General features: G+C 35.8%; 1 protein-coding gene across 4 annotated transcripts in view; it reads right to left on the bottom strand.

The window, feature by feature from the left end:
- The window catches only part of LOC144979804 (uncharacterized), a 47,452-nt gene extending 21,618 nt beyond the window's left edge, over positions 1-25,834 (bottom strand). For 2 of the 4 annotated variants that reach the window (XM_078926906.1, XM_078926909.1), the window contains exons 1-24: positions 25,636-25,834; positions 23,656-23,830; positions 23,130-23,270; positions 22,670-22,809; positions 21,674-21,749; positions 21,005-21,157; positions 20,093-20,394; positions 19,503-19,579; positions 18,569-18,739; positions 18,199-18,246; positions 16,362-16,491; positions 12,619-12,714; positions 12,042-12,131; positions 11,578-11,826; positions 10,989-11,102; positions 8,074-8,368; positions 7,206-7,379; positions 6,391-6,676; positions 5,823-6,028; positions 5,324-5,550; positions 4,730-4,824; positions 2,795-4,125; positions 2,024-2,213; positions 178-783 (exon numbers count right to left, since the gene is read on the bottom strand). In XM_078926906.1, coding sequence (XP_078783032.1) covers positions 178-783; positions 2,024-2,213; positions 2,795-4,125; positions 4,730-4,824; positions 5,324-5,550; positions 5,823-6,028; positions 6,391-6,676; positions 7,206-7,379; positions 8,074-8,368; positions 10,989-11,102; positions 11,578-11,826; positions 12,042-12,131; positions 12,619-12,714; positions 16,362-16,491; positions 18,199-18,246; positions 18,569-18,739; positions 19,503-19,579; positions 20,093-20,394; positions 21,005-21,157; positions 21,674-21,749; positions 22,670-22,809; positions 23,130-23,270; positions 23,656-23,770 — 5,312 coding nt within the window. In that variant the 5' untranslated portion in view covers positions 23,771-23,830; positions 25,636-25,834. The remainder of the gene's footprint in view (positions 1-177; positions 784-2,023; positions 2,214-2,794; positions 4,126-4,729; positions 4,825-5,323; positions 5,551-5,822; positions 6,029-6,390; positions 6,677-7,205; positions 7,380-8,073; positions 8,369-10,988; positions 11,103-11,577; positions 11,827-12,041; positions 12,132-12,618; positions 12,715-16,361; positions 16,492-18,198; positions 18,247-18,568; positions 18,740-19,502; positions 19,580-20,092; positions 20,395-21,004; positions 21,158-21,673; positions 21,750-22,669; positions 22,810-23,129; positions 23,271-23,655; positions 23,831-25,635) is intronic. The other 2 variants (XM_078926908.1, XM_078926910.1) reach the window with 1 other exon arrangement.
- Between the last annotated feature and the right edge of the window lie 215 nt (positions 25,835-26,049).

Genomic DNA, 26,049 nt, shown 5'->3' with positions numbered 1-26,049 from the left:
AATATGTTCAATGCACTTCATGTTTTGCTCCTCTTGGTGCACTTCACGTTTTATTTACCCCCCCCCCACACACACCCCAGCGGACCACATGGAACCATATTTTCATTTCGTACAGTATCTGCCAGCTCACAAAATCACATGCAAAAAAAAAAAAAGAAAGAGTTTAAAAATGCTTACTTTGACTGGAGGTTGTTGATCGCATTGTTGATGGCAGTGGGGTCTGAGGGAATCACTCCATCCACTCTAAGCACAACATTCTCCTTAGCTGTGGCTGTGGAAGTCATACTGGTTGTTACATTTTCGTTCGCCGCCGACATAATCGGCGGCGCTAGCCCGTTTTTTGAATTCGACTGCTGCTGCTGCTTGTGGCTGTTCTCTGGTTTGTTTGAGTTGCGGCGCTCAACACTGTTGCGAGAGTCCTGGTTGTTCATACGCCGGTTGTTGTTTGGCTGCTGCTGCTGCCGGTCGCTGAACTGCCGCGGCTGGTTGGAATTGCTCTTGGGTTTATTGCCGGAGCTCTCCTTCCTGTTGTCCCGGGACTCTCGCGAATCGTTTTTTGGCTCGCTGCTTTCAGAAGCTGTCTCCCATTCCTCCCCATCATTGGAGGTCTGCTTGGTTAATGGAGGTTTCTTATTAGGTGCGTTGGCAGAGACGCTACCTCCTCTGCCTCCACGAGAACGACCTCTGCCAGAACCCCTTTCAGAGCCACGTCCTCGTTCATTAGTGCCTCTAGAAAACCGGGGTGCTTGCTGACTACGACTGTCTGGGCGTCTATTGTCGCGTCTGAAACAAATTTTAAAAAATTTTTTAATGAGATCAAATGTGCCAAGAGGTTATGAAATGCTTAAAAAAAAAAAAAAATGAAAATCACGAGCAAATACAGACCAGTTTCTTCAAATCAAATAATAAAATCTGCAATCAGACTAAATACCAAGTTTTAGCAAAGAAATAAAACCATATATACAAGACATTAACATGAGATCTTGTAAAACCCAACCAGAATAAAACTGATTGCATATCAAATCTTTGGTGAAAAATAGAATTAGACATTGTGACAAATGGTTATCACATTATTCATCCAAAGCAATTATTTACCAAGTAATTAATGAAGACCTGTCGCAAACTCCAAACCCCATAAGGCAAGAAAAACATGGTAGAAAAGGGTAAAAATATTGAGTTATGCTGTTTTCTCAATATGTCATTTTTCTAGGGTATGGGATACTGTGTCAAATATTTCGCAATTGTCTGAAAATGTCCCAATTATCACAGAGGTAATATGTGATGTCACCATAGAGAGATCGTTTTGATCATGTATGTGTATTTTGACTTATAATCCAAATCACAAAATTTTTAGCATCATTTTGTCCGAAAAATTTGATTCGCAACCATTTTCAACGTTGTAATGTAAACCCACCCGTAAAATCTTTCTATAACACAGAAATTCTACAATGTTGATAAGAAGAAAGAATATGGAGGTTATTCCTTCATAATTTTTTGTAGTAAATTTCCCACAAGATTATTATACTTTTTGATGCCAGATCCTCGAATTAGGAAGCGAAATGGGAATCAACACAACATATATTTTTGTTCTACAAAAATGTTTATCCAATAATAATAGTACAGAATGATTAAAACTGCCCAATATAGGCAATTAACTTTTTTTTCGAAAAGACCAAAACCGCCCCTTAAGCAGCACTTATTAGCAGTTAACATCATGCTTTAGACCTTGATGACAACAAAAAGGCGTAATGTGAAACCAAAAAAACAAAAAACGTGTGATTTGATTTTGATAGAAAAATCATAATAATACGCCTTTTTGGCGTATAGTTGGCAGCTCTATCAGTACAATTTTCATACAACTTTACAACTTGCTTAACATCAAGGGACCTTTGATTCATAACCATCTCTAAAAGGATAAATAAAATGTTTTTTATTCAGGGACTACTTTTGAGATCTGATCACCAGCTCGAATCCTCAGCTAAAGTTTACAGTAACTCTACACCACAGCAAAAGGAGGTCTTACCTGTAGTTGGATCCTTCATAGCTGCTATTACGACTGTCTGATCTGGCAGCAGCTGGATGTCTCCCATTGGTACTATTGGAGCCATTTTGGCTACTGGGTTCCATGCGGTGGGAGTTATTGCCACTGCCACCACCACGTCCAGAGGGAGCTGACATATAGCGACCACCGCCTCTTCCACCTCGAGCACCACCTAAGGGGAAAAATTCTAACATATCAATTTTGTGACAGTTGAAGTGGTTCAGCAGGATATCATGTGACAAGATCACAATGTCAGTTGAAAGTTTTAGATAAATAGGGTTTAATTTGATAAATTGCAATTTTTTTTAAAATAAATTAAAACAACATGACATTGTGACCTTTGATGTTTATCAACTAGAAAAATTGCATGGAGATCAAATAATTTAATAGTTCTAGCAACATGTTGACTTTGTATCCCTTTGACACCATCAGTACGTTATTAGACATACCAACCATTGTTGGGATGCATGTCATTGTCACTTAATAGCTTAAGATCCATTTGACTACTAAAAATGCATCGTTTCTCAAACATTGAATAAGTCAAAATACTAAAGTTAATAAGTAATTGCAATAGCTGATGCCTATTTGTGTTTAATTTCTATTTTACATATTATTCTTTTTTGATTGCCCATTTTAACAAAAATTACTAACTGGCAGGCCAGTTTGTCGACTGAAGTGGAATCAATCTATTTTAATATTGTGTAATAATGATGTCACAAAATGGCATTATTTGGTAAAACATGATAGTCTTACCTCTGCCTCTCCTTGAAGGCTCACCACGGGGAACAAAGACATTTCCCCCTTGGGTGTTGTGTTGCATTTGTCTTGGATCCTGGCCACTAACACCCCCATCCCTGTCTCTATTTCTTTTGTCACGATCTCTATCCCTGTCTCTATCTTTGTTGGAGCGATCAAACCTCTCCTTTCCAGCACCTCCCTCTTTGTCCCCAACATCTTGTCCATCATCTCTGTTCTCACCACGTCTGTTGTGACCACCATCACGATCTCTATCCTGTCTGCGTCTATTATCCCTGTCATCTCTATCACGACGATTATCCTGCCGCCTATCTCTCCTGTTGTCCGAGCCATCATTATCATGATGGTGAAGATGTCCAATGGGTTTCTCAGGTCCGTTTCCACTGTGGTGTTCATTAAAACCACCACCATGTCTTTGAGGGTTTTGGTTCCAAAAGTTCTTTTCTCCACCACCTATACCAGAATCGTCTTTTCCTCCACCACTACCACCCATCATATCGCCACTATTCTGTCCCCAGTCAGGCCGAGTTGTAGGTAGAGGTAGTAAAGGTTTATTGGGCTCTCTGTTCCAGGGGTTATGAGCTGGGGGAGGTGCAGAGACCAGAGAACCTTTGCTGTCCCTATCTTTGTTCCATGTGTTATTTTGTGACAATGAAGGAGTCTCATTCTGGCCTTCAACATGTTCCCTGTCGATTCTGGTTTGGAGTAATGGCTCCCTTCTGTTCTCCCTTCTTTCACCACGCTCCTTTGGTCCACCAGGTTCCTTTCCTCCATCTTTGTTGTTTCTATCATCGTTCCTGTCATTCCCTTTAGGCTTGGGGTAGTCGTTCTCATCACTTTCTCCTTCTGACTTCCAGGCATCAGTTTTCAGCAACGGTTGCCTATCTACCCTTCTGGAAGGTGGAGGACCTCTTCCACCACTTGGTCTGTCAAAGTTTGATGGGTAATAATCCTTATTTCTGGCTGACCTTGATGTTCCAAAACCACCACCACCGCCGCCGCCGCCGCCACCACCTCGTACTGATCCTCTACCTCTGCTTCGAGAACTTCCTCTCCCTCTGACAAATTCTCGCCCACGACTGCTGGCCATTCGTGGTCTTTCTCCTCTATCATAACGGTCATGGTCCCTATCTTTACGATCATCATCATCATAATCTCTTCTTTCCCGTTCATGGCGATAGTCTTCACGTTTCTTCTTGACAGGTGGACGATTATTGAAAGGACTGTCCACGCGGTCATGGTTGTATTCCTTATCAGCATCATCTTCCTTGGGGAGAGGGAGAGGCATCAGTGGTTCTGGCTTCTCTGGCTCTTTATTGGCCTTTGCCCTGAGAACGCAATTAAAGTATACCAGTTACTTTTTAATCACAGGGGAGAATTTAAAATCACAATTTAAAGGTAATAAAAAAAAAGCACGAAACCAACCCACAATTCATTTTGAAAATCTGATGCAATATGCATTCTGGACACTCAGAATTCTCAGAGAAAATGGAGGACTAGAGTGTTGAAGACAAAAAAAAAAAGATTTAAACAGCCATCAACCCATGCCTAACCTGAGTACTCATGTCATCCCATGATCTGAGCACCAGCAAAAGGGAAACAATTGGTTCGCTTCAAATAAACAATAAGGAAGGAATACATGAAATAACTAAAAATTATCTGTGAAAAACGACAAAAGTCCCGACAGAGCCCAAGTCCTGCTATTGTGAGAGTGAGACATAATCTAAACATGAAATTTGATTTCAAAAGACATACCACTATAATGGTATTGATTTTTGATTTCTTTAAAACACTAAATTTCAACCCATGCAATTTTATTTCAACCATAATTACATTAAGAATTCAAAAATTGTTAATTATCTTTAAGAACTGCAAAGTCTATGGTCTGCCCTTGGCTTCAAAAACTTAATTCTAATAATATTTATTAAATACCTGTCTTGCTCTTTTATTTCCCATGCATTGGGGCGAGGTGGCTCAGCAAGCAAAGGACTATTTTTGTTGGGTGGCTTGAAATCCTTCACAGAATCCTGTAGAAATACCAATGATGAAATCAATATCCTATAGAATAGCAGAACAGCGGTAATCTCAGGAAATTCCATACCATTTACAAATATAATAATTCACTTTATAAAATAAAAATTGCTCGAACTGATCTGTCAAAGAAGAGAGGATCAAAATATTAGAAAAATATAGAGTATTTCTAAAATTAGACACCGCATTTAATTTTTCTTTCCACAGTGAAATGCAAGTTTATTACTGTACTAGCTTTTGTCGAACCAAATTATTACAGATAGTTGCAGTTGCATAATGCAATCACTCAAGGTAACATAATAAACTGCCAAATGACAAATTTGACCAGATAAAAAAAATAAAGCAAATCACTAGGAACAAGGACATTTATGGTCATTTTGTATATCTGTCCATTTCTTCATTGAATTTCAAGACTTAAGAAGTGCTTATTTTATAAAAGAACTATTCGACTTTTGAACACCTTCCTATCATTTTAGTTAATATTTGACAGCTCACCTTAGAACCAGATTCTTTTTTAGGCAATGTTGTTGATCTCTCAAAGATCAAACTCTCTTTAGGTGAGTCACTCTTTCTTTGTTCAGCCCTGTCCTTCTCTGATGAAGCCCCTGAACTGCTAGACATGTTTGAGGCACTTCGTTTGAGGGATGTCATGTTAGATTTGCTGGATTGTTTGGTCTCTAATAATGGTTGTGGACCATTGGAACCACTTCCCTCATGCTCTACTTGAAAGAAATTGAAAAGAAAACATGCTTTTAGCTTAATTCAAAACAAGTTATCAGAATCCTAATATTTTGCAACAAAAACAAACTCCCTCAAAATATGAAGCATTTAGCACAGAAGCAAATTGATAGTCATGGCTTCAGCAAGGCAAAATTTGAGGACAGTGCATCTGTGGGAAAATGTGGTTTCTTAACATGCTCCTATAGAATAACTAAATTGAAGCAATATAGAGGTTAGACCTTCATTTTATAAAAGAAAAAAGAAGATAACTCACTTCCAGATGCTTCCCTGCGACTACGTTCCTCAGAGGAGTAGGCTCTAAATGTTGGTACTGGACCCTGGCGACCATCTCGTCTGTAGCCTCTATTGATGTACGGCTCTTCAGGTTCTTCCTCTGGTAGATTCTCTTTTCCTAACTTATCCCTACTGAACTCATCATCATACTGATCAAATGATTCATCCTTAGAATCTTTGAATGATCTGTAGGAAAGAAAAAAAGAATTAGTTCATTAATATGGTGCCATCTTAATGTTGCATAATTAATGAAATCAGAAAAACAAAATAACAACACAGAACATAAGAGGAAATGGAAGGCATGGGTGAAAGTTACTCAATGATATTAATCCTGCAAAGGCAGGTGCTCAGAAAAAAAAAAATCCTGCAACTACCAATAAGAGGAAAAAACAGAAGTGCGGTTAATTATATAATGCCGGTTTTTTCATTTTCGAATTCCGGCCAGACAAAAAAATAAACGGCGAGACCATGCCAGATTTTTCCGGCGAACTTTCACCCATGATGGAAGGTATGGGGAATCAACCCAGGTGAATCATGAATCAGCTTACTTTTGGTCCCAGTCAGATGAATTCTTGCTGTTGCTCCTCTCAGACTTTCTTTCCTCCTTGTCCATGAAGTCTTTGCTGCTGCTTCTCTCACGGTCTTCTTGGGATTCCCTTCGAAGAAGAGGAGGCGGCCTATTTTGCTCAGTTTCTTTCAGTGATTTCTCAGATTCACTGTGTGCTGACAAACGATCATCATCATGATGTTCATACTCCCGCCTGTCGTAGTCATATCTTTCTTGGTAAGCTCTTTGATCCATGTATGGATAACGCCTCATGTCTTCATAATGACCTAGAAAATTCATAAAGAAAATGAAATTAATTCACTAAAAATTGGGATTAGCTATGGAAAGAAATGGCTAATTAAATTGTTTTATACAAAAGAAAAGGGAGGACTCGTTTTGGCACTAAATAAATACATATTTTTTAAAATACCCTAAATACCAACCCTTTACCACCAAAGATTTTAAAAAATGAATAATTCTAAATAAATGACAAGAAACAAACCAGTCAATTATTAATATACCAGCTCTGTTGAAGTCTACACTTCTTAACCAGTCTGTTTCATATCTACAGATCTAGATAGATTGCCTTGACAATAGGTAAGTACTCAAAAGCTAATAGGGAAACCTGAATTCTACACCTTCTAGACAAATCTGGATGATTTTGGCAATGACTGACATCTCTGAATTACAGAGGAATTCTAAATGTTTAGATTTTAAAACCCCAATTTGTTAATCAAATATAATTTTTAAATATGATTTAACAAAAAAGTAAATAATAAATAAAGACAAAAAGTTTGAGAGAAAATGACAACTTACCTGGATGGGGTGGGTATCCCCTTTCCATCCACTGTTGGGCAGCCCTTGAGTCAGGCCTGGAGTCAAATTGTTCAGGGTGTCTGCCACCTTCAGTGTCCTGACCACCCTCATTACCTGTTCCCTCCTGACTGTCATGGCGACGACGTGCCATTGGGTGTCCATACATAGGCATGCCTGAAAGATGAGAGGAATTGTTTTTGTTTAATTTTTCTAATCCATAACAGAAGACCAGACCTTTATTTTTAAGGGTTTTACGGCGCTTGCAACATGTTTAGGCCATATAAGCGCCAGTAAAAAGGAAGAAAATTGGATAGTAAAAACATTCTAGACTTACAATTAAAAGGACTTGAGGAAAAAGTAAGGCAAGGGGAAATGATTCAAATAGGGAACAGATGTAAATTCCAAGAGCACACTATCAGTGTACTTAGTTGGAGATCACCTTAAAGTCTCATCCAGACAACAGCACAAGATCCCACTGAGAGGGATACAATCAAATGTTTACAAATAAAAAAATAACAGTACATAACAAATGATTTACAAGGAATAAAATATCCCCCAAAATTATAACTAAACATTCGACTGTTTCCCTCCAAGCCAAGCACTCTGGTCAGGGTCAGCACAAAACGGAAGTAATCTCATTCCAAGTCAAAGACAGAACGCTATTGGAAAACAGATGAAGGGGGATAGAAGACATAGCAAGTACCTCCCTGCCCTCTTTGGGAGGTTGGGAACCCCACCCAGGAAGACCAGACCAGCAAAATGAAACGATCATTGAACCTTGAACTATTGGGGGGAGAGGAGAGGGGAGGGGCGCGAAAGCATAATCAAAATTGGCTAAAACTAATAAAATGACAATTAAGCTAATTACCCTGGATGTCCAGAGGTGGTCTGGGTCCATATCGAGGATCAATGAAAGGGGGTATTGGTCCCCAACCCCTCATATCATATGGTCCCCATGGATGTGGTGGGTGCCCTTGACGGGGTCTGTATCCCTGAGGCATGGGGCCTGTTGGGGGTCCACCAACACCAGGGCTTGGTGGCTGCTGTCTTTGTTGTTGTGGTGGTGGTGGTGGCTGTTGGCCAGGTGGTGGGGCGCCAATCAGTGCCTCTTGTTTCTGGAAACGTGGAGGTACTTGGCGGGCATAGCCTTTACCATGATCACCCTGTTACGAAACAAACAAGGAGGAAAAATAAATTAAAAATTGACACTTTGCAACAACAAAAAAAACCCTTTAAAATTTCTAACTTCCTCATTTGCATATGGCAGGGTGTCCAGCAGATTATCAGACTTAAAAATCCTACCTCCCCCCCAAAAATCCTACCTAGCAATTTAAAAGCAAAAGCCGCATGATCAAGTCAACCGTGTGGTCAATACTTGTATTAAATTATCACCGATATTGAAGAGCTCTCAAGGTAGTTAACTCTCCTTTATTCGGATTCAGTATTTTCATAGGCTTAGGTCGACTTGATTCTAGCAATCGGCATATTCGTTGCAAACGCGCTTCGCATTTCCGCACGGAATCGCACGATCACTTTAAAAATCCGACCTCGGGTGCAATTATCCGACTTTTTCCTACCAATCCGACCTTAAGGGGAGGGGCGACACCTGAAATATCGATTTTTGGGTCAAAATATAAAATTTCAGTTTTTTATTTATTATAAAAGAACAATCATTTTTTCACATATGTTCAGCACTGAGAAGGTGATTTGGATAATATAAAGTTTGTAAATCGTCTTTCATAAACTTGGAAATCGTCATGAAAATACCAAACTTTTCAATTTTTTGTGAAAATTCAACTGAAAATAATAGGGCTGAAAAGCATTATAATACATATCGATGTTGTAGATTTTGATATCGATAGTTTAGTCTACTCTTTGCCCGTCTAGTTGAAAAGGTTTCAGTCTCATAAATATCACAATATGGGCAGGGGAGGGGTTTAGAAACTGTTAGTCGCGAACAAAGATTGTGTGTCAAACAGCTGATAAGAGGTCAAGTTGTCAGGTAAATACAACGTGATCACGAATGGTGCGATCTGATTGGCTGACCTTGTTCTCGACCTCCGACTCCGCGCCAGGGATTGGATGTTGAGTCAGGGTGAAAGTTCGCCTCTATTACTATTACTTTTACTACGATTTGTTTACATTCCGATTGATCAATTGTTTTATCAAATTTTGACACGTATTCACGTTAATTATCTCTAAATATTTCCAATTTTTACTGGATTATTATAAATATACCTAAAGTGACCAAAAAATCCAAACGTTGGCAACAATTATTTGCTACAAAATCAAGAAAGCAAGAAAGTTATGATGGCTCATGATTGATCCGTGGCCACAAATCTTTGATTGGAATTGGGTGTGTGATAGTAGTATTATGATAAAGCGATTCCAAGCAATGCCGCAGCGGAAAGAAATGAGATGGGCTATTCTTGCCGGTCTTTACCACGGTTATTCCACCAATGACTTCCCTCAACATAGGTATTGTCCTCCTGAACCGGACTCCATATGCTTTTATAAAAAATATATTGCTGCCCATGTGTATCCTGTTGACACAAGCAGCGTCTACATACACCTTTGAATTTTGATTTGCTTCATGAGCACTTGAAGCCTGTATATGATTTTTTTGTGAGATGAAGACAGCACAAAATCCAAACGAAAGGTTTCATAATTCTGTTTGGTCAAGATGCCATAAAACATACTTCCATTCCCTGAAAAAAGTTGAGTTTGGTGCAGAGTATAATTTTGGTCCAACAGAAATAACATCCCTGAAAGTGTCTTTGAGCATCGGTGGACTGGGAGAACACTCCCAGATGTTGAGTCAGGAAGCAGAGTCAAAAAGACTTGACCAAAGCATAAGGGTTGCTCAACATAAATAGAAAAAAAAGAGGCAAAATGAAAGCTCAGACCCGTGAAAAAGCCCAGAGGGAGGCAGAAAAAGAACACGGGGGACCCTCATACGGTGCTGGTATGTTCTGAGCTGGTTGTACCGTTTTGTCTTATTATTTTCATTTATTGTTATCTTTGATCTCGTTTTTCTCAAAATGACATTTTTTAACAATCTTTTTTATCTTATTTTGTCATTTATCAATCAATTTGTTTAAAACTTTGCATGTCTAGAGCTATGGTGATTATCTAAAATCATACAGAAGGAATTTTAAATATCTTTATTATTTTTTGAAAAATTGACATTTTTATGACAAAAAACATGATTTTTATCATACCGAAAAATTATTTTGTTTAAAAATTTATAAATAAAAATCTATTAAAAATATTTAAAAAATGCTCTGTATTCTTTTTTTATAATATACAAAAATACAACCATGCAAAATTTCAAGAAAATTCCATGGAAACTTATTGAGAAAGTAACTTTTAAAAATAGCACCCAGAGAAGAGTAAAATCCAAGATGGCCGTCACCATGGCAACCGGACACGCCCACCGAAATAAATCACATGGTTCGAATCCATTGGTCATAGGCATTGTCCCAATATAAAAAGATATTGGATATAGCCATTATTCTTGAAAATAGTTTCAGGTGTCGCCCCTCCCCTTAAGGTAAAAAATCCGACTTTATCCGACCTCGCTGGACACCCTGATATGGGTTATCTCAATTGGTTGGAGATACAAAAAGGTTGATTTCAACACTGCTTTAAATTAAATTGAAAACTGAGTTGACAAGTTGGAGTGATTTCCTGAATATCCTTTTGGCAGAGGGTGCTTTTAAAATGTGGGTAAATTCTCATCTAAACAGAACTTATATTCTTTAAAAACAAAAAAACAATCACCTGAGTCACGTTATAGTTGGATGGCCTATCCTTGTGTCTGCTGTCCATAGAATCTTTATCACTCGATTCACTAGCAGTACGACTGCTGCGCCTCTCAGCATCTGAATCTTTGCCCTGAATCATTGAAAAAGAATTGTTCATTTTTTCTCTCTCTTAAAGCCCTCAATGACGACATGATATTGAAATATTGTATTTTATAGTCAAATAATACATGCCAGTTGAAACTTCTATAATGGATAGAAAATTTTGTAGGCAAATTAAGTCACAAGGTTACTTTACCAGACCAGCCTACTTGATGAAAATTTTTAAATTCATAATTTTTAGAAGATAAAAATTGCAGCCATTTATAATTAACTTTATAAATCTCACAAGGATTAAATAGCATTTCAAATCCTTAAAATTATGTGGTCTGGCATCAACTTTAATTTTCAATAAGTTTCAGTAATTTACAGATGCTCATGAAGTTCTGAATTTGGAGCCAAAATCTCGCAAATTTGAGACCAGCATGGTCTCTCACATTTAAAAAAAAATTGAATTCAATTAAAGGAAAGAACTAGTTATTTAAAAGTTTGCATGACTCGCAAATCACCTCGTCTTTCTTCTTGCTCCTCTCATCTAGCTGCCTGAGTTTTTCAGCTGCAGCAGCCTTCATTTCAATCTCTTTTCTCTTTTCTTCCTCCTCACGTCTTTGACGTGCCCGGCCAATTGCTGTGTTAATCTCTCCTTCATTGGCACGGCGTTTCATACGCCACATTTCATCATCATCTTCGCCCGGTTTGCGAGGAGGCATAGGGCTTGGACTAGAAACAGGAGGTGGTGGAGGTCCATATGGAGGGCGCTTCATGGTAAATAGAAAAAAAAAAAAAATGGGGGTATTGATATATCAGCTTTTAATATATACATCTTCACAATAAGACGTTAATTATTCATTAGATACAAAATTTATTGAGACAAAAATAAAATAAATTATGTTTATAAAAAACAAAATGAGCTGTTCAAAATAAGTATGATTAAACATAAGTATACCAAACTGCATTAAGATCCAAGTCTCACCATTTGAGGAGGTGGCATCCTGAAAGCATACGGTGGAGCTCCTCTTGGTCCCATGAACTCGTAGGGATGCATGTGAGGTGGCCATCCCCGCTGTAAGGGAACAATTTTCAAATGAATTAGTAATGATTGAGAAAGCATTCAGAGTAATTAAAATTTTTAAAAAGGAAATATTTTACAGTTATCAATAAACTTAATTCTTGTCAAATGGGATCACAAATCGTTCACCACATGAATCTGTTTGTAAAATTAATAATCAACTATCAAATTAATAATTAACAGTATTCAGACTTGCCACAGGCAACATTTCTTTAAGGTTTATTGGTAAAAAATACAGTATCACTTTTCCTCTTAAATTTCGATTTAAGATCAGAATTTGGCCATAAAAAAAAATAAATTATTTTTTATATTCGATTCCTCTGTTTAAGTGCAGGCATGTATATTCAGAGCCACTTTACAACTAAACATAACATCATACATAAATATTCAATACACTAAAAAAAATTACTGAATGTTAAAACATTCACAACAAATGTAACCCCAAATTTTTTTTTTAAAAAAGACTGATATTTGCACTCACAGCATCCATTCCAGGGTGGGGTGGTCTAGGCCCTCCTCTGTATCTTGGTGGACCATGAGGCCAGGCCTCCCTCATCATCATTGGTCCCTGTTCATCCTGATTAAAAGCAACAAATTTCAATCACTGTTAGGTACAAAAACAAAATAAACATCCACATTTACATTTTTAAATATGCAAAAATACATTTAAATCCTCAACTTGACACATGAATCCAAAACATTTTCATGCAGCCATATTATTCTTTTCCACTTCAGACTCTTCAATATCTGTTACTGCTTGCAGAAGAATTCATTCAAGTGGTAAAGTGGTTCAAGCCAAGAGTAATGTCTAGGGAGTTTTGGGATCACCCACAGTCACTTACCATACTCATCTTACTTGAATTGATCTTAATATTAGACTATCAGATCTCTTAGCCACATATTAATGGTGCCACAACAAACCAATTTTAATTCTACGCTTCATCTAATATGCAATAGATACTATACGATGTCAGAATCAAATACTAATTTCGATCAAAGAAAAAAGTAATTAAATAATGCCACATGATTATTGTACCCCTGCCAAAGGAAATTTCTATGATGAAAATTAGATTTCTCTTCCCTACGGAAACAAATGTTTACTATTCTAGTGATAAATTTGATTTAGACACCACCGGGTAGTGAGTGGTGAATAAATAGTCATCGAGTTAAAGCACTTTGAAGTACATCATTTGGTGTTTATTTTTAATTGTTCCCACAATATTTCTCTATCAATCAAATCTCAATATCTGAAATGCAAGAATTTTGAATATCAATGAACAAAGCTTCAGCCAGTTGATGTATTCCTGTTAAGAAATATGCCCAGTCTTTTCACTAAATGAAAATGATAACTCATTTAATAACAAAGGAAAAAACGAATTAACACCACCAGGAAGTGAGTGGTGAATAATAGTCAGTATGCAAGACTTCAGAATTTACTGACATCACTTGGTGTCAACAGTGGTATCAAACTGTTGAATATTTTTAAAACAACAACAGCTTCATAATAAAGTAATCAAAATTTATAAGATTAAATCTACCAGACAGCTTCCTAATCGATCATTGAACCACCCTCATCGTCCAGCAAGAATCATGACAAACAAACAGTTCAATCCAGACACTACATGATAACCAAGGGAATAAACCACCCAGGCCTAAATTAACACTTTAAAACACAACAGGGTAGGATAAAATACTGACACCATCAGGAAGTGAGTGGTGAATATTGTCATCACATAAGACTTCAGAATTTGAAAACATCATTTGGTGTCATCATGATAACCCCCCCCCCCCCCAACCAAAGCTTTATGAGTTAATGCCAAAGTCTTTACTTTCATTTGAAATTGAAATAAAGGCTTTGATCTCGATTTATAAAAAATCCTTATATGTGTGCGTCCTGACAAAATCAGTCGCAAGGTGAAAATTTTTGCATTTTTGAAAGCCCAATGTCTCCTGAACATTTTAATCTTTATTTGAAGCCAATCGGGTGATTTTTCATGAAGTTATGGTCATATGCATGGGCCGGGGTGTGAAACTCTAATTTTGAGAAAATTGCTTCCAAAGTTGGCAAGAGTTAAGTATAATAATTTCCTTCATGAAAAAATTAAAATAAAATATTTAAGAGTAGAATTCAATAAAAATATTTCATCAATATGTAGAAAAATGTTTGATTTAATGATCTTTTAAAGAAAACTCATTTTTCATAAAAATTGATCTCTTGACTAAAATTGTCAATATCTCTGAAGATTTTCACCATGCGACTGATTATCTCTGGGACGCCCACATATATATAATTGATACCATCAGGAAGTGAGTGGTGAATATTGTCATCACATAAGACTTCAGAATTTGAAAACATCATTTGGTGTCATCATGATTCCCCCACCACCAAAGCTTTATGTTAATGCTAAAATCTTTACTTTCATTTGATCTCGATTTATAAAAAATCCTTATATATATAATTGATACCATTAGGAAGTGAGTGGTGAATAAACGGTCATCCACAATAAGTTATGGATTGTAATACATCATTTTTGTATTCTGGCTAACTTTAAATGAATATCGTATATATGATGAAGAACTGAATCTGTATTCCTCCATTATTAATTTTTAAATAAATGTAAAAAAAAAAAAAGATCTACTGAATTGACACCATCAGGTAGTGAGTGGTGAATATGGTCATCATTAAGACTTCAGAACCTTTAGACATCATTTGGTGTTCACAAAACATTTTTTTTCAAGACACAAAAATAAAAACTGGATATTATAAAAGATTCAAAAATTTCATTTTAACTCGATAAAAAATAATGGAAAGGAAATTCAATGTCAAATAAAGCTAAAAAATTAAGACCTAGTAAAATACAGACTTTATTTGAGAGAAAATTGACACCATCTGGAAGTGAGTGGTGAATGTGGTCATCATTAGGACTTAAGAAACATGAGACATCACTTGGTGCTCAGAAAAAGAACTATTCAATACACTCTTTAAAAATTACAGAATTTTGAAACAGATCAAAAAATTTAATCTTAAAATTGCTTTAAAAGAGGAAAATTCTTGAAGAGAAAAATTAAAGACTAAAGACAGTAAAATTCACATTTTATCAAGAGCAAAGTGACACCATCAGGAAGTGAGTGGTGAATATAGTCATCAAGTGGACTTCAGAATCTACAAACATCACATGGTGCCCAGGAAAAAAAAATTAACAAAATAAAGCAAGCCAAGACCATTAAAAAAATGTCTATTGCAATTTCATTTATTCAAACCCAGTAAATGGGAAATATATTTATATTTCACTGACAGTAACACCATCAGGAAGTGAGTGGTGAATATAGTCATCAAGTGGACGTCAGAATCTACAAACATCACATGGTGCTCAGGAAAAAAATAATTATTAAAAATTAAAAGCAAACCGACCATTAAAAAAAAAACAAACAGATGTCTTTTACAATTTCATATAATCAAACCCAATAAATGGGAAATATATTTATATTGCACTGAAAATAACACCATCAGGAAGTGAGTGGTGAATATAGTCGTCAAGTGAACTTCAGAATCTACAAACATCACATGGTGCTCAGGCAAAAAATATTTCAAAAGTATAAGCTTCCAAAGACCATTAAAAATGATCAATGGCATAAAACAATATATAAATAAATAAAACCTCAAATTCTAACCCAACCCAATGAAGGGGAAATTGACACGGACACAAAGACCATTAAAAATGATCAATGGCATAAAACAATATATAAATAAATAAAACCTCAAATTCTAATCCAACCCAATTAAGGGGAAATTGACACTGACACCATCAGGAAGTGAGTGGTGAATATCAAGTCATCAAGCAGACTTCAGTACTGAAAGATATTTGGTGATCAGACTTTCAAAGGTCATTTCTTTGTTTACTAATATATAAACAGACTATCTGTCCCATACCTGCCAACTTGAAATTTTAAAAAATTCACAATTCATAAGGGGGGGAATCAACAGAATATACTTTTATCAAACTTTAATTCATTATTTCGCCCTAAGCAGGAATCAATAACTATTTAGTCGTGCAAAAAGATGTTCTCAGGCACCAAACCACTTTTGTGCAATAAATTAAATTGAAATAAACACCCTAAAGTTGTTCTATGGTTAGAAAGAATTTGCATATTTTTCTTATAAAAGATGGTCTGATATCAACTAAAATTGTCTATCATCCCTGACCCTTGATAACCAAGACTTACTTTGTCTCTGTCATCTTTCTTGTCCATGTCTCGATCTCTGTCCTCTTTCTCAGGTCCGATATCATCTCGAGATTCCCTTGAGGATTCCATGTGATCTCGGTTACGCTTGTCTTCATGATGTGATTTGTCTCTGTTTAAAAAATAAATAAAATAAAAGACAATAAAAAAAAAAAATTTTTTAAGAAGAAAAACTTAAAAATTACAGTGCAAACTTAGCTTCCCACCACTTTTCATAAATCAAAATCTTCCAAATTGTAATAATTTATCATTATCTTATTTTAAAACATTGAAACAGTACCCACCATGATTTAGACCTGTAAATGAGCTCTATAAAAATTGACTGAAACTCTTCGACAAACTGAAGATTCAATTATTAAAAAAAAAATAAGGGCATCATTGGAGAGGAGAGTGATAAAAACAATACATTAAAATAGTGGGTGTTATTTCTTACTGGAAGTATGACTGCCATAATTTGATGTAGAAGGAATGCTAAATAAGCATGTCATTCATATAGGTAAAGATGACTTCATCAAAGTCATATTCCTGCCTCTGGAATTTTTTTTGACATAGAAAAATAATCACCATTATCATCTTTAACTTCTAGCCATGACCAGTTGAATTTATTCCTCACACTCACATCTTTATTATCGATGCTCGACAAGTCTGAATTGCGATCCACGAACAGCTCAGCCATTGTGAGAACATTAGAATAATGTAGCAATGAGCAAACTTGATTTTCAATCAGTAAATGACAGAGAAAAAAAACTTAAATAAATATGACTTCTGGCCAATACACTGAATTATTAAGTAGAAGTGAATTATCAAGAAGAAACTTCGGCAGGCGTAGCGGAAAAATTCAAAGAATCGAAATTAAGGTAAATCGCCACAAAACAGCAAGCTCGCTTGGGCTTGAGCAAAAACAATGGCAGAAAACGTCCTGATTTGCACGGGAATTAATTAGGCTACTTACCATTGTTCTTATAATCAGGTACTCAATCAGTGAAGAAACGGTCAACCAGTTTGTTTACAATGTGAGGCAATCGAAATGTGCTTTGTAGCAATCTATCCTAATCTAACTTTCGATTTAAAGGTGTCTCCATCATCTACTAGAGATGTTACTTCCGGCATTCGCATTTTATTTTTTTTTATACTTTTAAACCCCTGCTTGTAATTGTGGTCAATTTTGGCTTAGACGAAACAGTGAAATTTATCGCTCGGCGGCTCAGTTAAAATTGGCTACCGTTGGGATCACGACAGGTTGGAAAGTGAAAAAATAATTTAACGAAGGCTGTGTGAAATTACACTGGGATGTGTTCAGTCACGCCAATTCTAAAAAGCGGCGCTTAGCCAATAAATCCATTGTTAATACTAACGGCTCCCATGAGCTATGCATAGCGTTATGGAACACTCCTAATTACTTTACGGTCATTCGACTACGATTTGTGAATTCTTTCTTTCTTTCTTTCCTTTTTTTTTTTTAAATATTTGAATTTGACAAATTGACTGATTTCAGTTAATTGACTGAGAATTTACAGGTCTACATGATAGGTAAAATATTAATCCTTCGCTAAAGACTACAGTAAAATCACACAAAATTGCCATGACTTAACATACATGGTTCTTAGTCAGAATTATTTTGTTCGTCAAAATTTTATAGCTATCAACACTTGATGCTGTGTTGAAGAGCCTGTTGGTATAAACAAATATTACAAATATTTATTGCTTTGAACTTGATTTTAAAAACATATTTTGTCTTATGACATTTCTGGAGGAAAATAAACCTCGAAAATTTAGGTAAAGAGAGAATCAAGTAATGCTTATCATTGAAAGAGCAAACCTTGAGCCTCTTGAGTCATCTTCATCATCGCTGAACACAAGTTTCTCACTGTAAAAGGACAAGCGGAACAGTTCATTACTTTTGAGAAGATAAAGAGAACATATTTTTACACATGACATGATATGTCAAACTTAAATCATTAAACAGTCTAAAGAATAATAGCTGGACCAAGTTTAGTAGACCTAAATGCATAAAAATTTAATTTGGATGAGGCCACAAGCATTGATTCAGAAAGAAAAAGAACGTGTTTCACTTGCAATGGTATTATTATTAGGCACGTGCTTAACTAATGAAAGTAACGTCTGTATTATAGTATTTGACAGCTCCAATATTCCAACAAAACAAAACTGATAAGTAAGAAATAACATACCTGTAGTCAATTTCACCCTGAGCTCCAGCCCATCCTGATTCGTCTTTGTCTGTTTTTAGAAGCTCATCGAAGTCATTTAGTTGTTTATCTGACACAATGGCAGGTCGCTTTTGTAGTTCCTCCCCATCTCCACGGTGTCTCTGCATTGAGGGAGGTGGAGGACCACGGAATCTGAACAATGATGAATGAAAACGGTTGACATATCATTGACTACATTTTCAAAACATAAAAAGTAACTGCTTACCTGTACAATAAGTTCAGTTGTACAAATGTGGTGTGCTTTGCCAGGACTTATGTGCTGCATATATTTGTAACAAAACATATTTTAAAAAATTATTTGTTTTTAACACTTCCTTTAGATATTACTGATGCAGCCATACAACGAAAAAAAGAGTGTCTTTTAAAATCTTAAATTCATCAAGCTTGGATAACGTTTTTAACTTTCATTGTTCAGCAATTAAATATCTTAATTGGATTAAGCTATATTAATTGAATCACCTTTATTGTTTTAAAGTTAAAAGGTATATCATAGGTATCCACTTGCTCAGCTATATATGAATGGTATCATGTCATTGATTGGATCGACAGGCAATAAATCCATCAATTGGAAGTGAAATAATTATCACCTACAAAATGGGTCAAGACTGTAACAAATGGTTGTTGCCATGGCTGACTCAAATCACATCAATATAAAATTGTGTGGGCAAAGTAGTACTCATTGTCAACACTTTTTTTGACACAAGATATTATTCCTGTCTTTCTCTTGATGCCAGTCTCTCAGTTTTTGGATTTTTTTTTTTATTTCAAGCCAGAAAAATCACGATCATTTCTATAATATTTTGATGCATTTAATATTGATGAGCTTATGGCCCTAAATAAAATAAAAAGACAAGACTTCTGTCACAATCTCATTTAAACAAACTGATGTACATACCTTGGGTCTGGAAAGGGAGGTCGAGCAAATCCATGATAGTTTGGTGGGTACCCTCCATGTGGAGGTCTTCCGAACATCTGGAGAAAAAAGAGAGGAAGAAAGAAGAAGAGCATAACAAATAATCAAGAAACTATCTAACACATATATATAGCTAGCGAACACATCTGTCTTTCTTGCTCTCCAAAACTTAAATGGAAGAAACTTAAGCACCTAATAAACTCTGACAATAAAATAGGATCACAATCTAAGGATGTTTAAATGGGATTCACAATTTCAGCGAACAATCCAAGCATTACAACACAACTTTGTCTTCTTATTTATAAATCAAATCCTATGAAAAACAAAAATATAAAAATGGTGAGATAATCATAACAACAGGAAGGCAATGCTGCAGTGGTTTAGTCTTCGCTTCATAACCTGAAGGTTCTATGTTCAAAATACCAATGCCTACCACAATGTGTGGCCTTGCACATGTCACCTAACACTAGCAGAGAGGCAATTGTCTTATTGCAACTCATTTAATGATTAAAAAAAAAAATTTAAAAAGAAAAGAAAGAAAATAACTGTCCAGGTTGTTATGGTCTACTTACATAGGGAGGCATCATGCCCCTGTATTGTGGATGATGAGGTGGAGGCATTCCCATCGGTGGTCCCATAGGCATGCCTGAAGGTGGCATTCCATGACCTGACCCTGGGCGTGGCGGTGGGCCAACTGGGGGTGGAGATGGACCCTCACCCATACTTCCTGGTCCATTTCCGCCAATCCCACCGGACATCGGGGGGCCATTCTGCTGAGTTTCTGTCTGGTTTGAGTTTGGGGTATTCGCCGGTGGTTCCTCTGGTTTGGGTTGGGGCACTGCACGCCCTCCGCCCTCGCGCCAACTTGCAACATCTGACATTAAAAAATATTGCCAATGAGAAATAACATTCAATTCTCAACTGCTGATTACTAAGTACTATTATTCAAAATTAATAACAGCATTTGTCTTATTTTTATATTTTTTTTTGTGAGAGAAAATTCTATATTTACCAGAATAATATTTTAAGGATGTAAATAAAAAATTTAAAACAAATTATTAAATTGTTTTTAAAGGGAGACTTTCGAAAAAGCTGTCTACAAACAACACCTTTAGTTCCAAGACAATAGAAATACCAACAACAATGATCCAATTTGCACTATCAACTGACAAGCATAGCAAAAATAATATTCTGTATTTCCAGGAAAAGTATTCACAAATTTAATCATAAATAATAACGGATTCTTTTAAGCAGGGCTGCCAATTCAGGAGGCAAAAATTTACTGAACTTTTACACATAGGCTGACCCCTGATTGAATGCAGAACTCCAGACAAAAGAGTGTTTAGTTAGCAGGTGATTGAAAAATGTATGGAGGGTTTATAACATACAGAATTCAATAAATATACAGAAAATTGGCAACCTTAAGGAAAAATACAAACTTATCTCTCTCCTCTTTCTCTTGAACATATACTTTTATGACTTACTCTGTGGTCGCAAGCTTGGCCCTGGTCCATATTGAGTATCCTTGATGTCCTCTTCTTTTTTTGAAGCTTGAGTTGGTTCTTTGTTCTTTTCCTCTTGCGCTAGACTTGGAAATTCCTCTTGAAATAATGGTGACTTGTGACTCACTAATCCCCCTGAAATAAGTGGTGCATGATATAAAATACAATCAACATGAGATAAGCAATACTCCAGAAAGGACCAAAAATATAATTTATTGTATCGAGAGTAAAGAAACAAACGTCCTCTCTTACCTAAAACTTAAGTTCATCCATAATATATGAAAAACTAAAAAAACAAATAACAAAATAAAACCCCTAATAAACCAAACCACAAACATCTTTGAAGACAAAAAGACAATATTCTTTCACATTAAAAAATAATAAATCCTATGGCTTACTTAAGCAAATCATAATTTTGACTAATGGAAACGGAGACATGATTAATCAAAATGCTTGTAATGAAATATTATTTAATTGAAATATATTGTATGATATCTTAAAAAACCCTGGGCATTATCCACCAGGGGGAAAATAAAGGAAATAACAGGAAAATCTCAGGAAAAAAGACACTTAAAAGCTAGTCTTGAGTTTTTTTAAAAGTGGTAAAACACGTTTCTATATATCTGAATAAGGAAATGTACAAATAACTACCTGGTTGTACTCCCCCTGTAATGTTGCTCCAAGACCGAACACCCGTACTGTTTTGCCCCCCAGACGGGGTGTTGGTCTGAAAAAAATATAAATGAAAGCATTAAAACAGTGATGACAATGGCAATTTGTCAAAAAGGATGACAATGTATTGGTCCATCTGTCTAACTAAACCAAATGGAAAATACAATATGTAATATTATGTAATATATTACTACTGGTAGTTACATTCATTCTCATCCATGTGTAAATATTTTAAATAACATGCCCTTTCCTGAAAACCACATTAAAGGCCTCAATATTACTTATAACAATTGTGTTTTGCCTTTAAAAAGCAGGCTTCAATTTTTGTGACGGCAATTTGGTGGTTAAGCAGCTTATAAATCATGAAGCTTTAATAAACCAGTGAACATATCCTAACAAAGGAAAAATGAGTAAACTAAGTTGAATACTCTTGCCCGTATAAATATATTATCTATTGCCAGAAACTTCTATAACGGTGATTCAATAGCAACCCCACCATCTTCTCTTGCGACCAACTCAAAGACCACCGCTAGTCTTGTGTCACTTGAAATGTGTGTTAGCCTGTCAAGGCTAATGTCATAAAAATGGCTTTAGCACCAAAATTCCTGCAATTGAGCATAGGTCTCAAAATATGACAAGACATGATGGTGATTTTTTCACAGATCCTCAACTTCGTGACCCAAGCCTTCAAAGAAAAATGTTCATGTCAAAATCTGAAGAAAATTTCTGAAAAAATGCCAAATCCTGTTATTTCGCAGATCAGGGGTAGATTATCATAAATTATAAATAATATTAAATTCTGCACTTAATAACACCAAAAGTTTACACAAATCAACCAGTTTTAGAATAGTATCAAATTCATGCCAATAAAATAAAATTCTCTGTAAATTCAATTTGAGCAATTATCATGCAGCATTGCCAAATCCTAAAACTGAAAAATCAGTGAATGTAAATTCTGCTGTATAAAAAACTTACCTTGGTAGCAGTCTGTGCTTGCGGCTGCGAAGTCTGCACCTGAGATGTTGGTGCAGGCTGCGTGCCCTGCTGCAGCTGCGACGATTGCGGCCGACTCCCACCTCCACTGCTCTCCTTCTTCTCCTCCTTCGACCCCCATCCTGGCAAAGATCAACAAAATTGATTTGAAGGAATTGATACAAACTGATTTTGACTATAATGATAGTTAATAATTTATGCAAGTACTACTATTGTATTTACCATGATGTCAGACATGGCCAACCAGTTTTTAGTTCCAAGAATGCAAATCAAATTCTATTTGAAGGTTTAAGATTTGAAAAATTATATATAAATTAAAGACAATAAAATAGTGACCAAAACAATAATTGGTTTTGATCCTCCCGATATTCTTTAATTAGTCATTTTGAATTTTGAATATTAAAATTTTAATTTATGAATTCAAACTATGGCAGAAGCGTACCTGACCCTCCAGTAGGAACAAGACTGACTGTGGGATCGTTGCCACTATTCTCACTCTTCAAGCTGGGTAAGTTGGCCGGAGGCGGCATACGCCGCAGGTTGGACACCTTGCCCAAACTTTGCAACCCATGTTGCCTAGGAACTGAAATGGGAAAACACGAAGTATGGTCTTGAAATAGAATTCATGAATAAAAGACTTAATAAAAGACTTAGCTAGTGAAAATAAAAACAAATTGAATTACAACCATTCACTTGCTGACAGGATGGACACAGGGTAACATAGTTCTGAGCTAGTTTCCATAGTTCTGACAACACATGTTCATTTATAACAACAACAAAAAAGAGCCACATGAAATTGTATGACCATTTCGCTTTCCTCTTCAAATTATTGCATAAAAAGTCATATTTATTAAATCAATCTAAAAATCATATTTCGTATCCAACAAGCCATTGCTCTCACTGTTTGTTACTTTATCTTAATGGCAGTGAGAATCAGAACTCTACAGACACAAACAAGACATACTTACCAGTTGACTTTTGGGGTTCAACACTTTTCCCTTTGTACAATGTGTTGATATCTATTCCCTTGTACTTGTTTTTGTTCTTCTCCCCTTTACTACCAATCCCAGAGATGGTGGACATTTTGCCGAAGCAGAAACATTGAAGTTTTTAGCATATACCCACTGAACGAACCGCAAGTATCTGAAAGGAAATAAAAATAATGAGCTGAATTTCATATTTGGGGATACTAAAATCAAGATCACAAGCCTTAATTGCAAAATTGGCACATCCTCAACAATCTGTCAAATGTCTTGATTCAAAATGTTCCATTGATTATTAATTCCCATTTCGACCGGCTCAGCTTTTCATTTGGTAAGGTGTCCAGTACATTATTCCAGTCACAATTTCATGTTAAGTAGGAAATTTTTGCTGTACGAAGTAGAATTGTTTGAAGAGAAATTTACAAACTCTATACTATAATACTATATGCTGTTTAAAATCAAATTTCACTAATAACATCCTCCTCCTCTTATAAACATGCATGATTACCTGGCTAATGTAATATCTGAAAGAAACTGTGATTAAGATTATCAAGACCACAATAATGCACAAATTGGTAAAAAAATAAACCAACACTTCAGATTTATCTTTCTCAGTATCACTGAAATAGGTTGTCCTTAATTATTATAAGCCTATACTACAGATAATGAAACGTTATCAAATTTTAGTTTTTCTTTTTCTTGGAATGTCACATGTGACAAGTGGGAGTGGCTGAATTGGCTCTTGATCGTGATCTTATCTGCTATTGTTGCAATAAAAATAAAAGTAAAAGAATAATTTGAATACTTCAGAGTTAGTATATAGTCTTTCCTGAAGAAAACAAATTTATATCTTCATTTTAATTTTGTCTATGTCATTTTAAACTTAAACTCTGGTAGTTTATTTTTGTTTAAAATTAAAATCTATCTAATTAATCTAGGCGTTTTCTTAACAATAACAGTTCATTAACAGTACAGCTGAATAGTGATAAGGACAAGGACAACAAGGAATGGCACCAAATTCAATGGCCTATTGCCATTGCTAACCCATTCAATACTTTCGAGTCAAAACCATTCACAATATTTACTAATTACTAACGTAAGATCAGCCTATAAATGGAATGGGATTAAATTTGGAATTATAATTATAAAATTTTGAATGTAGAAATAGTAGAAAGAAGCAGAGTAAGTAGAGTAGAAGAAGAGCAGAGCATAGGAATCAGCAGAAATAGGAACGGAATAATTTAATAATAATAGGAAGGCGAAGGGTGCTTTCATTCATCAATGCAATGCACGACTTCTGTACTTTTCATTTCTCCTCACTCTAATTCTTTGACGAAGAACTAGAAAGTGGTCGCTTTTGGTCTTGGCCAGTAGTATTTTATTCCGTTTTGATTTGTATCAGCTTATGCTTAGGCGAGTGTGAGTGAAACTGAAACTGAAACTTTCACTTCATCAGTGAATTTTGCCAGTAAAGAGAGTCGAAGTGCAATTTAATCGGAATTGAATACGAAACAGTACAATGGAGATAGCTTGGGGCTTTAGATTTTGCAATGCAGCACTAAGTAAAAGGCAGCACTAAGTAAAAGGACTAATGTTTATAATTTATATTCAATCAAAGTCAACCTCAAACCGTCAGATTCACAAGTTTCGATTCTGCTTAGCGCTGGTTGCCGTGCAGCCACCCAGTTGCCCCGAAGTCAGCTTGTTATCGGTAACGAATGCAAGGGAGCAAAATAAAGATATTCTTAAATAAATGTACCAGTTTGGAAATAAATCGTTGAAGATAGAATGTTATACGGTGAATGCAGTGAGTTACTGAATGCATCAGACATCACTTCCAGTGCACCGGCATCTAGACGGGAGAATAGATTGGCATTCCAAGCCTTCAGTTAGTGCATAGAGACTAAAGAACAAAGATTTTACAGATGACCTATTTAACATTTTGACCTATATGGAAGAACTTACGCAGGCCCGTTCCCCTGGGTGAAAGTTTTCTAACTATATGTGAAGAAATAATCCACTGATCTATCACTGATGAATCAGATTTTGATCGATTGGAACGGATAATTTATTTTATTCTTTGGACACCATCAAAATGGCGAATACAATCAATGAATATGCAAATTTTTAACCTGACGTCATAGCCCATAATGCATTGGAAAGGAAAGCAAATGAGACAGACGAAAGGACTTGGTCGATCAGTTGACAAGTTAAAATTTTAAGTGGTATTTTTAAGTTCAAGTTCCTCATCCTTTATTTATTGACCGATTGTTTCGCTTTGCTGTAGTTGTTTTGGGGAATTTTTTTTCGGTTTCTCCCCTCCCTCCTATATCTATTTCGAGAGCAATGAGGCTAATAAATAAATAGTGAGTATTGAGT

The sequence above is a fragment of the Berghia stephanieae genome, chromosome 9 (assembly GCF_034508935.2).
Source record: "Berghia stephanieae isolate SIO BIC M18660-M18661 chromosome 9, UCSD_Bste_1.3, whole genome shotgun sequence".
Lineage (NCBI taxonomy): Eukaryota > Metazoa > Mollusca > Gastropoda > Nudibranchia > Aeolidiidae > Berghia > Berghia stephanieae.
The sequence above is the reverse complement of the archived record's forward strand: the minus strand, read 5'-3'. Positions and strand labels throughout refer to the sequence as shown.